The following is a 12609-nucleotide window of genomic DNA, read 5'->3' as shown; positions in this document are numbered from 1 at the left end:
AGAAAACCAAATAAGTGGAGAACATTGGGGAAACCGTATTCGGAATCTCTCCTACACGTTGCTTGCAAGAAACCAGCAGAGGGAAGCATCAGCTTCCAAACTCCCCGCTCGGGTGCTAATTTAAAGAATTACACAATGTCCCACGCTCCTCCGACGCGGCCCGAGATTCTTATCTGCCTCGCAAAGGCCTGTCGGGCAAGGACAACGTGGTGGCCGGGGTGTGCCGATGGGACGCGATAAAGCCCGGGCAGACGTGAGGGGTGGACGTGTCTCCAGGGCCCTCTCTGAGCTGGCTGTCCGCTATCGGGTCGGCTCCGAGGAAAAGGATTAGCCACGCAGAGAGAGAGAGGGAAAGGAGGGTCATGAATACCCAAACCCTGTTCGGAGACAGTGGCAGGCCAGGCCGAGAGCGAAGTACGTGGGAGAACACAGGCGTGGCTTTGTTCCAGCGTCCAGGCTCACAGCTTAGGGGTCAGGACGGGGGGGGGGGGGGGGGAGAAAAAGCCTGCTGCAAGGCTGCCTTGCTGTTTGCCGGAGGGATTAAACTGGGGATGCTTGCGGGAGTCTGCTGCATCCCTGCCCTGCCACCTTGGCACCCGCCTCCGCTTTGCTTCTGCCTTGTCCAAATTGGACTCCCAAGGCTGTATTTCCAGGCCCGTCTGTAGTCCACCCCCACCCCCCGCTCCCCATTCCACGTGTGTGCAAATTTTAATGCTATTTTTGTGTCCGTGGCCTATAAACACCAGGCAGGCTGGGGATGGCAGCAGCAAAGTGGGGAGAAATGAAAACCCTGCATAGCAACAGCAGCTGGGGAAGGCCAAGAGGACTTTAACAAGAAAGGAGGGGTCCTCACTCTTGATACAGCATCACGAAGCTGGAGAGCGGATCGGGAGTGAAACCTGGCCCGGTCCCTTGCAAGGGGAGGGAGCAAAATGTTGAGCCAAAGGCACTGAGGGCAAGGTGGCTTTGGAGGAGTGATGGGAAGCCGTCGAGAGGACGCAGTGACCTAGGAGCCCATTCACGTTGTAAGGACCAGTGAGTGGAAAGGAGGGCGAATGGTTGAAGGAGGAGAAGACCTTTGGCTAAGAGAGCCGGGGGAGCAAAAGGTCCTGGGAAGGGAGGTCTCCGGTTAAAGACTTGGCCAGGAGCCTGACTTTGCTCCAGAGCGCCCTCTGAGCTGTGCAGGTGAGCGGCTGCTTATTAACCCAGGAAGCCTCGCTCAGCAGCACTGGCCAACGGCCCTTGCAAGATTACAGCGGTTCTGTTCCGCTCAGGATTTGAACTGTTCTGCTCCATAGACTTGGGGGGGGGATAGAGGGAACAGTTCTTTGCTCTCCAAAAGGGGATCTGGGAGATGGGTGGGTGGGTTGCCAATCTCCAGGTCAGGCCTGGAGGCCTCACAGAATCACAGCTGATTTTCAGACTGCAGGGATCGGTGCCCCTGGAGGAAAAGGCTGCTCCGGAGGGTGGGTAGTGCAGACTTACATCCCCACTGAGGTCTTGCTCCTCCCCAAACTTGACCCTCACTGGGCTCCGCCCTTGGATTGCCAGCTCTGTGTTGGGAAATCCCTGGAGAGGGCAGGGTTTGGGGAGGGGTGGGGCTTCCATGGGCAATCATGCCATAGCATCTGCCTTCCAAAAGGACCATTTTCTGTAGGTGAAGAAGAGTTGGTTGCGATTCCCTACTTTTTCTCTACTTGAGGGGGTCTCAAAGTGGCTTACAATCACCTATCCTTCCTTTCCGCATGACGGGCACCTTGGGGAGGAACTGACTAGCCCAAGGTCACCCATCTGGCTGGATGTGGAGGAGAAGTGGAGAATCAAACCTGGCTCTCCAGACTGGAGTCCGCTGCTCTTAACCATGACAGTGTGCTGGCTCTCAGGTGAACTGAGAGATCAGCTGTAATCCTGGAAGATCTCCAGCCACTACATGGAGGCTGGTCACCCTACTCCACCCCCAAATCACTGCAGGTACGAGAATCTCAGATCCATTGGTGGACACAGTGAGAGAGAGAGACAGAGAAACACACAAAGAGAGACAGAGACTGGCAGGGAGACAGACAGAGAGACAGGGAGACTGAGAGAGGGAGACAGAGAGACATGGGGAGAGAGAGAATGAACGCTCTGCAGCTCTTCCCTGTCCTCAGAGTCTGTGAATAGCAGAGCTGCTCTGATTGGCTCCTTTCCAAAGAGGGGAGAGGTTGCAGCTTTGCTCCCTGTTGCCATTTTGGGTGTGTTGTTTTAAAGCTCAGACTCGTTGCGGTTTTGAATAAAAAATGCAAGTCTTTGGCAGGGGCTTGCAAGGGGAAAGATAATATCTCCTCTGCCCTGCCCCAAGTCCTAATGACATGATTTTAAAAAAAAATTATATATATACATATATATCTAGGCGGACAAGCTTTCATGTAGAGTCCCCTTGGCCTAGCTGCAGGAGACCCTTTAACTGCAGGTGCCAGAGACTGAACCTGGGACCTTCTATGTGCCCCCTCATGGCCCCTCCCCACCCCTCCCTAGCAGCTTAGCCATGTCTGCTTCATTACAACTACTGCCAAGCTTCCAGTCCTCAGGCCTCAGGCTAGACTCTGAATAAGATTTGGCAATAAGGAACAGGCCCCCTCCCCACGAGCTTTAAACCCAGAATATATTACGCAAACTACTTTAAACATCCCAGATGATAAATGATGCAAAAGAGTAGAGGTTGGGCAACTGTCGGGAATACCATTCGGCAACCGGCCGCAGAACTCACGTTGGAACTCAGGGCTGGAACTTTTAGCACGCACCGAGGCTGCCTTCCCCACGGCCATTTGGGGGACGGAAAAATCAACCAAATTGCCCAGAGAGGATGAAGACCTTACCTGATGGCAGTGTAGAGGGATTTATGGTTGGTGTGGCCACTCACTCCTCCTATGTCAAAGGTCAGCACCTGTAGGGGGAGGGAAAACCCAGAAGCAATGGTGATTTTTTCGGGCAGGCAGCTGGCTCAGGCCATGGGGCCATTTGGAATGCTCCCGCCCCAGAAATCTGATCCAGTGCTCTACTGCAGGGGTAGTCGGCCTGTGGTCCTCCAGATGTCCATGGACTACAATTCCCATGAGCCCCTGCCAGCAGACGCTGGCAGGGGCTCATGGGAATTGTAGTCCATGGACAGCTGGAGGACCACAGGTCGACTACCTCTGCTCTAGTGCACATGTGCAGCACTTGCATGCGCAACTACTGGTTTTCTTTACAACAGGGGTAGTCAAACTGCGGCCCTCCAGATGTCCATGGACTACAGTTTCCATGAGCGAACGCTGGCAGGGGGCTCCTGGGAATTGTAGTCCATGGACATCTGGAGGGCCGCAGTTTGACTACCCCTGGTTTACAAGCTCTCAGAGCACCCTCCGGAGGGGCAGAGATTTCTGGCTACCACCTGGAGCTGACTTTCTCAACCAGGGCTTCGTGATGAAGGGTTTCCCAAAGGGGTGGGAGTTAATTATTTTTTTATATAATTTAAAAACCTGTTAAACATTTATCAGATGATGTGACCATATATGGATGTGTCGACCCGCCCACCCCTCCTCAAATAGCCAATGGTGGGCCTGGAGGGGCTGGGAAGGGGAGGGGCCCTGGGTGGGCGTGTCCACAGCTCTGCTTCCCAACCATCCCCTGCAGGATTGTGGGGTTTTGTCAAAGCCTGAAGGAGTCTCTCAATGGTCAAAGAAAGTTGAGGCAGGCTGACGAACAAGCAAACAAACAAACAAAAAACGGAGCTGGGACAAAAAGCAAGGCGACGATGATGTGGGAAATCCGAAGCAAAAGAAGATGGCTTTCCTTTGGTCTCCAGCCGGCGCCCGCTGGCCAGGGGGTGGCAGCCGTTGGCCCGGCTGTGGTCTTGCCCGGGAGGACTCAAGCGCTGACAAAAGCTTCCTCGCGCCTTGCCCATCCGGTTCTACTCCTTGGATGCCGGGAAGCCGTTGTGCCCTTCCCAGCTCCAGCACAGTTGCACAAGGCAGCGCCCGCAGGCACTGGGGGAAAGGTCGGGGGGGGGGGAGGAAGGTGCTTCTCGACCCGAGGAAGAGCTTAAAACGCACACGGGTACATGCAAGGTGCTGCCCGAAGAGGGAGGGGAGCAGCCCAAGAGGTCTGCGAAAACCCCAGTGGGTCATTTGTACCCTGCTTTGGATTCCCCTTGGGAGCCTCAAAGCAGTTTGCAAACATCTTTCCCTTCCTCTCCCCGCTACAGATACCCTGAGAGAGCTCTGAGAGAACTGGGACTAGCCCAAGGTCACCCAGCTGGCTGTGTGTGCAGAAGAAGTGGGGAATCAAACCTGGTGCTCCGGTTTAGAGGCTGCTGCTCTTAACCAGGACACTGAGCTGGGACCACTAAGCAAAGCCAAAAGGGAACGAGGAGAGCGTAATGTTGACCTCTGCGATCAGGAAGCTGTAGGGAGCCCGTAGGTCAGCCAGGCCCAGCATATATAACTGTGAGCCTGACCTTTTGCTCTGATTTGGTCAACAGGCAGCAATCCTGTTTGGTCTTGCCTGCAGCAATCCTGTTTGGTCTTGCCTGCAGCAATCGAGCCTCCAGCATATGGCCTCATAGCCCCAGGGCTGGAGACGATGTGCTTTTGCGCATGGCGTCCTAACGCAGCCTGCCACGGCCCTGTCCCAGTGGCCATATTGGAAAAGTGCCACTGAATTCACCAGAGAGGGACTCAGGGGGTCCCTCGGTCCTACCCAGAACCGCTTCCCCAGCTCTATGATTGCTTATATTAGGGGTAGTCAAACTGCGGCCCTCCAGATGTCCATGGACTATGATTCCCATGAGCCCCTGCCAGCATTTGCTGGCAGGGGCTCATGGGAATCGTAGTCCATGGACATCTGGAAGGCTGCAGTTTGACTACCCCTGGCTTATATGAATAAGTGCTGCGCTACAGGCGCTGGGCAGAAAGCAGGGGGAGGGGGGGCGCTGGCTGCCGAAACCACATCGCTTTCCCAGATACGCTTTAACCCAGACCGAGACCCGACAGCTCAGAAGAGACGTCAGAAATCCGGCAAGGGGGAAACAATTTCCAAACGCCATAAATCAGTCCTGGCTTGGAGCACGGTCCGCTGAATGTTTTCCTGCATGTGCAATATTGACAGCGGAGCTTAGATGAAACGCATCCCGGGGGCTTCCCGAGTGAGATCAAGTTACCCCACCAGTTTCCTGGCCGGCTGAAAGAAGGACGGAACCCGCCGGGACTTTGGACAGTCTCAGCGTTGCCAGAGGGCCGACGAAGTCAGTCCACAAGAGATCCCATTGTCTGCGTGACTCACTTCTCAATAGGAGCGGAGGAATTTTCCCTCCCACTCCCCAGGAGCTATTTCCGCCTCACCTGGCTCTGACCCAGAGGCGGTACTGACCTCTACCCTAGAAAGGTAGGGTGACCTTGAAGCCGACAAATTGCGCTTGCGGTCTGCTTGGCCGGCCGGCCAACTTCCCTGTCGAAACAGGCAGCCCTTCAACCACCGTCCTTCTAATCCAAGCATGCTGCAGAGGCAATAGTGCCACTCAAAGGCAGCAAAGAGGATAATCACAGCATGCGCTTCAGGGCACTTCGGTGTCAATTGATCCACTCAGAAAAGAAACCATGCAGGGTGAACATAAGAAGAGCCCTGCTGGATCAGGCCAGTGGTCCACCTAGAATCATAGAATCATAGAGTTGGAAGGGGCCATACAGGCCATCTAGTCCAACCCCCTGCTCAACGTAGGATTAGCCCTAAGCATCCTAAAGCAACAACATCCAAAGTAGTTCAACATCCAAAGAGCATAAGAAGAGCCCTGCTGGATCAGGCCAGTGGTCCACCTAGTTCAGCATCCAAAGAACATAAGAAGAGCCCTGCTGTATCAGACCAGGGGTCCACCTAGTTTAACATCCAAAGAGCATAAGAAGAGCCCTGCTGGATCAGGCCAGTGGTCCACCTATTTCAGCATCCAAAGGACATAAGAAGAGCCCTGCTGGATCAGGCCAGTGGTCCACCTAGTTCAGCATCCAAAGGACATAAGAAGAGCCCTGCTGGATCAGGCCAGTGGTCCACCTAGTTGAACATCCAAAGAACATAAGAAGTGGTCCACCTAGTTGAACATCCTGTCTCACACAATAGTCAATCACTTATTATAGAGGGCCAAGAAGAGGGCATATAGGCTGAGGCCTTCCACTAGTTGCCTCCTGATGTTAACTGCCTCTGAATGTGGAGGTTCCTTTTAGCAGCCATACTCTCCCCTGCTACGACTCACCGCTGACCCATTGCTCAGATGGGTTCATTGAGGCCCCATGGAGTGGTCAGAGGCCACGGCCATGAGACTATTTACAAAGTCATTCCTGCACCTTGTTTCAGATGGAAAAAGAGACCTGAGTGTGGGTGGGGGGAACAAAGCATTCATTACCAAGTTGATGTGGTTGGTTTCAACATGCTTCAGGATCAAGGCAGACAGCAGACTCGTGTCCCATTCGACAGACGGATGGTCAGGAAGATCCCTGGGAACAATGGAAGACATACACCGTTGCACTTCAGGCCAGCTCTGCACAAGGAGTCTCTCCTACACTGGAGAGGGGAGTGGAGGCCTATTCCTTTGACCCAGGGCCCAAGGTCTTGAGAAGCTGTTGTTGGTCACAGCAGATTCTTTGGGGCTACTAGACTGGCCAACGGTACAACCTCCCTGGTTTATTCTATTTTACTTGTGTTTGTCTCTTGCTTCTCCTTACATTCAGGGCAGACTGCCTCAGAATAAATGCAGCCTCTTAGAAGCAAGTCACCTTCAACAACACCTGCAGAGGCAAAATCACAGTTCAGACACACCTCCCACCAACTGCGCCGAGATTTCATGACGTTTTCATTCAGCCTTTCTGCAAGCAGTTCAGAGCCGTGGGCGGTTCTCCCATCTTCCTTTTTTAACTTCACAATGACCCTAGGTTAAGGTGACCAGATTGTCCCCCTTTTGGAGGGACATCTGTGGGGTACCTGGCAAACTGTACTTATGTTGAATATATATATATTACAATACTATTTTTGCGTTCTATGAAACTTTTTGTTGCTCCATATAGACCAAATTTTTAATCAAGACCTCCCCCTCTCCCCCGGCCAATGGTGTCCCGCTTTATCAATGTTAAAATCTGGTTACCTTACCCTAGGTAGTAGTTTAGGGTGAAAGGAGAAGGAATATAAACCCAGGTCTCCCTTGCTCTAACCTGGTATTCTAATCACACACCCCCCCCCTGGATCCTGCCTCGCTTCCTTCACAGATCAGAAGCTTGCTCAAAAACAACAAGCCTTATGACCTTTATAGAAAACAAACAGTTTGCTTAACAGTTAAGGGGCGCTGGTTCCATAGGACTGGGGCAACCACTGAAAAGGTCCTGTTTCTTATGCTTGCAGATTTCAGAACTTGGAAGGGGCCACCAAGGTTGACCTGGAAAGTCATGCAGGATCATACCTACAGAGGGATTTATAAGGCAGTGTATATATTCCATACACAAATCGCTAATGTGTGTTGCCATTCATCTGACTGTCAGGTCTTGAACCCATGTGCAGTGCCCCGGAGATGGCCAGAGTGGGGACCCGGACAGTTTAAGGACCCCCCCCCCCCCGTGCAAACAGAACTGGGAATCAGGGCTCTCCAGTCACGTTAGCAATGTGACTGACTGTGCCAGGCTCCCCTCAGATAACGTGGCCGGGCTGCCAGGCAGGTTTTAACAAGTTTCGACAGACGAAGGTCACCTTAGTTCAGTGGAAACCAACAGCTGGAGGCAGCGGATCAAAATCCCTGGGAGCGCACCGATGTGACGGCAGGCCAAAATTAACTCCAAAGCCTTGTAGGGAGCACACAATGCCCTCTGTCGTTCTCGCAAAAGGAGCTAATTCAATCCCCAATGAGCCATGGCATTTGAAAGTTACATGTTGTTACCCGCTGTGAGCCTCAGGGGAACGGCGGGCTAGAAATCCAAATAATAATAATAATAATAATAATAATAATAATAATAATAATAATAATAATAATAATAACAACAACAACAACAACAACAATAACAATAACAACAATAACAACAACAACAATAATAAAAGTCTGCTTGGTGAAGTATACTAGGAGATCTGGCCTCTCTCCCGTTCTGTTGTGGTACTTGCTAGGCAAGTCACCAGATCATAGAGACCTAGAGTTGGAAGGTATCTTGTGGGCCATCTAGTCCAGTCCCTTGCTTAGTGCTCAATACCCAAAGCTAGAGGATTCCCAACAGACTGTCCACGCTCTGCTTGAAGCCCTCAGCAAAGGAGAGCCCACCTCCCTCCACCCCAGTAACTGGCACCATTGTTGAACTGCTGGCGGCGTTAGGATTTTACATGGGCTTTTCCCCTGTTCACAATGTTTCTGTCAATTTGCTTTGCCATGTAGGACCATGGTCCACTCACTCACCCCAACCTCAACGCGAGTTTTGTTTTTTTGTTTTTTGTTTTAATGAAAGCACTAACAAAAATTGATATATCGATATACTATTTCAACGATAGACCTGGGTGGTTCTCTGACGTCGCCTCTTCACTTACTGAAATATAAAGGAAAAAGCAGATCTCCAGATCAAAAAGGACTACTGGAGACTTATTTAAACGCTTTATGTCAGCCTGAACTCCCTTCCGTTGGCCTGGTTGAGAGGAAGGTACAAAAACGTCCCCCGTCCTGAACGCTCTTGCTCCTGTCAGGCCAACCAACCCAACCGTGCTTATCCTGATTCACTGCCCATGAACATCACGTTACAACATGGTTGAGCAGAAGACCCGTCCATACTGATGAAGTTCAGGTGGAGGTTCTTTTAGACAGAAACTCATTGATTTCAGAAGCTGTAGCTGGTTTCCTCTGCCACCACCAAATTGGATAATTCTCATCTATCTCTTTTAATGTGTGTGTATGTGTATATATCTTATTCGTTCCCTTATATTTGTTAAACAGCCTCCTGGGAGGAGACTGTCCAGGTCCACCCTGATTGGCCCTCCCCCTCCATTCCCACCCTCCCTCCTTGCCTGCTAGAAGCCTTGTGGCTGCGGCCTCCATTGTCGCCCACGAGGAAAGAGGCAGCAACAGGGTTTTGTGGCTCACAGGTACACTCCTGCTGCAAGGGAGCTGGGGGGGGGGGAGTTTGGAGCCTCCCTTTGGAGCCCGGGAAGGGGAGGGGGGCTTTCCACTCCCATTAGCCCGCTTTGTGGCCCAAAGGGAGCCACAGCCACCCTCTCACACCCTCCTGCCTGCTGCCCCTTTCAAAGCCCATTTTTAAAATGGGCTTTGATACTAGTCATTATATAATTTCATTCTTTAAATATGCTATTTTATTCTGATCTACTGTTACTCTGTTTTTTATAAATTCATGCCATTATATGTTTATCGATTGATAATTTTTAATATATTTTTACAATTTTTTTTTATTCGAGTGGATGCAGTGTACATGTTCATGTCAATCTACCCAACCCTCCCCAAATGGCCAATGAGGGGCTTGGAGGGGGTGGGAAGGGCCAAGGCCCTGGGTGGGCTTGCCCACAGCTACACTTCTCAGCCATATTCTACACCATCATGCCACTTCTGGGGTTTCTTGAAGCCTGAAGGGGCTTCCCAATGGTGAAAAGATTGAGAAAGGAGAAGAAACACGCACGACGAGAGAAATTGCAAAGTACTCCAAAGCACAGAATCAGGCAAGGCCCTTTGGGTGGCCCATAAAAACGGTGTGGGAGTCCAAAGCTGAATCCAGCACCACAAGATGGCTGCTGCTCCTGCCACCCCAGAGTCTGCCGTCATGGCTACCTGCCTCTTCCAGGACAACCACAAACGTGCTTCCAAACCACAAACTTGTGCTTTGCGCTCGGAACACCCACATCTTCTCTTCGGTGTTGGGCACTGCTGCAAAGGGGGGCAGCGGTAGATTGATTCGCTGAGCCTGAACAGGGGAAGAGGCGGTGGAGGAGAGGAGACTCTTTGCCTAGGTCAGCGCATCAAAGCAGGCCACTGTTTTCCAAAAGGAACGTGAGCCACAAGAACCAAACTGCTTGTTCAAAAACAGCAAGCCCAGCTCAAGCCGGTCGCAGGGTGGGGCCGATCCTCCCCACAACAATGCTGCAACCAAGCTGATTCGCAGGGACCACACAAGCTCGGCTCACAAGGCGTTCGGCATTTACTGGGTTAATGCAGCACCGGTGTCTGTGAGATAAAGGAGGCAGCAGGATATGAACTTGTTCCCTGGAGCCCTGTCCTCCCCATCGTCCTGCTTCTTGCCCTCGGGTGGGTTCCTTTGCCTTGCAGCCCTGGCCCATCAAGAGAGATTAAACAAGGACGGCCTGTCTACATCCATGAGACAGGGGGCGGGGAGCGCTGCGGGGAGCAGGAGAGCAAGAGCAGAGCACGTGACAGGAGGCTCAGGTTCAAGCTCCTCAGCATCCCAAACCAGCCATGGATCAGCTCAGCCCAGGAACGCCCTGTAGTTGGGTCCACTTAACTACGTGGTTGGTTTTGTCCTTGTTGTAAACCAGGGGTAGTCAAACTGCGGCCCTCCAGATGTCCATGGACTACAATTCCCAGAAGCCCCTGCCAGCGAATGCTGGCAGGGGCTTCTGGGAATTGTAGTCCATGGACATCTGGAGGGCCACAGTTTGACTACCCCTGTTGTAAACAGTCACAATTAAAGCAAGCAATCTTGATAACGAGAACGACGACGTGATTGTCACTGGCAAACCTTTGGCGGCATGGTGCCACTGCAGCTCTGCTTGGTTTGCAAGGTGCTGGTTCCACACTCTGCAAGTTTGTGGCTCTGCAAAGATCCCAGCTGCGTGTGTCTGGGCAGGGGTGGCCAAACTGTGGCTCTCCAGATGTTAGTGGACTACAATCCCCATGAGCCCTGCTGGCATGAACATCTGCAGAGCCATGAACATCAGGAGAGCCAGGGTTTGGCCACCCGTTGATTTGAGCATCACATCGGTTGACAGGGATGCCCCTATCCCAGTGTTATCATGCTGTTTGGTCCCAGATGCCCCAAGGCAACTACCAGCCAGGACAGACAGTTCTGGTCTAGAGGGGCCAAAGTTCTTACTCAGATCTGACTCTGCGTGTTTGAGCAGTACATCCCACTGTGCTTGGCAAGACTTGCTCTGTGCCCGTCACAGCCCCAGGGCTACCATGGCAGGAAATGCACCCGTAATGGCACCAAGAGCACCTCCCTCCCCAAGGACAGCAGAACATACATGTTGTGACTTCACAGCATTTCATAATTATCCACCCTCTGATACTGGCAGTTAAATATGCCAGGAAAACATCAACATCATGTCTTCCCAGCATGAGACACGGCACACATGATTGCTGTTTTTACAGCTTTGTCCCTCTGTGCATCTTGTTTTATCGATACAATTCTCACCCCGCTGCTTCAAGAAGCAAAGGGCAGTATAATGTGATCTTCTTCCCTTATTTCATCCCCCCAGCAACCCAGTGAGGTGGGCTAGGCTGACAGAGTGATTGACCCAAAGTCAGTGGGAGAGCTTTGGGGCAGAGGAAGGATCTGAACTCAGGCCTGGTGTGAACTACTACGCCAACTACTACGGAAACCTTCCCAAAGGCAATTTCACATTCAAACAACTACTCTGCCGATTAGGGATCTGGTTTTTAACTTTTTGGTTGTTGCCATGACCCTTTTTTGGCTTGTTCGCTGACGGTGCTCCCAATCAATTTTATTTATTTTAGGGCATTTCGATGCTATTTCCGTTGTGTGTGTAGACCTGCCGAGGACCTGAGCCTGAGGTCTGCAACAGGATCGTAATCCTGACATTGCTATTGGCCAACGCATGACTGCATTCTGACTGCCAGATCCAATGAGCTTCAACTGAAACTGACCAATAGTGTGCATCTGGTGGGAATCTGTATATACCTTGTCGTTTTCAGGGGATTTCCTCAGTTCTATTTTGATTCTCCGTACTCTAGAGCTGAGGTCAATAAAGAGCTGAAATGAACTCCCAGTGTCTTGGTCTCTGAACCCACAGATTTAACTGCATCAAGAATCCACTATATGTCATTCACATGCCATTTTAACAATTTTTATGCAGCTGATGCAAATTCAGTGAGTCTGTTTTCGCGACAATGTTCCCGTGAGATTCCAGGCAGGGGGAAACATGCCCAAGAGAGGGGAGAGCCCATGTCAGAAGCTGGTATGTTCAAATCTGAACAGTGTGCTCATGGAATTCATCTGGTCCCATCCCCTTCCATCTTGTGAGACGCATTCCAAGCGTCTCCCTACGAATGAGATGCTTCATTCGGAGACGGCCGTGAATTGTGGATCAGCTCTCTGTGGGAACTAAATAGCCCTTTGCGGAGACGACGCATGTGCTCATCATAATGGGGAACCTGGCCTTCCTTGGTGCCGCGGATGCCTGGCGAGAAATGAATGCACGAACCAAGTTTCGGGTGAACCGAAACGGAAACTGGGAGGAGCTCGGGCAGAGGATGCTCAGAGAGCCATGTGGGTGAGGGACAATCAGGAGAGCTGCGTTTGATCTTGGAAATTGTGATGTAGGCCCAGGCTGGCTCCCAAGGGTGGTGAGGTGGAACATCGGCTGAGCCGACTCAGGAGT

At 51.8% G+C, this 12609-nt stretch overlaps 1 protein-coding gene across 1 annotated transcript in view; it reads right to left on the bottom strand.

Moving 5' to 3' along the window:
• Window positions 1-12609, bottom strand: part of PIGL (phosphatidylinositol glycan anchor biosynthesis class L) — a 44912-nt gene that overhangs the window by 6694 nt on the left and 25609 nt on the right. Inside the window, exons 3-4 of the mRNA XM_077311205.1 lie at window positions 6410-6500; window positions 2856-2923 (exon numbers count right to left, since the gene is read on the bottom strand). Of these exons, the coding sequence (XP_077167320.1) occupies window positions 2856-2923; window positions 6410-6500 (159 nt within the window). The remainder of the gene's footprint in view (window positions 1-2855; window positions 2924-6409; window positions 6501-12609) is intronic.

Source organism: Paroedura picta, chromosome 15 (assembly GCF_049243985.1).
Source record: "Paroedura picta isolate Pp20150507F chromosome 15, Ppicta_v3.0, whole genome shotgun sequence".
Classification (NCBI taxonomy): Eukaryota; Metazoa; Chordata; class Lepidosauria; order Squamata; family Gekkonidae; genus Paroedura; species Paroedura picta.
The sequence above is the reverse complement of the archived record's forward strand: the minus strand, read 5'-3'. Positions and strand labels throughout refer to the sequence as shown.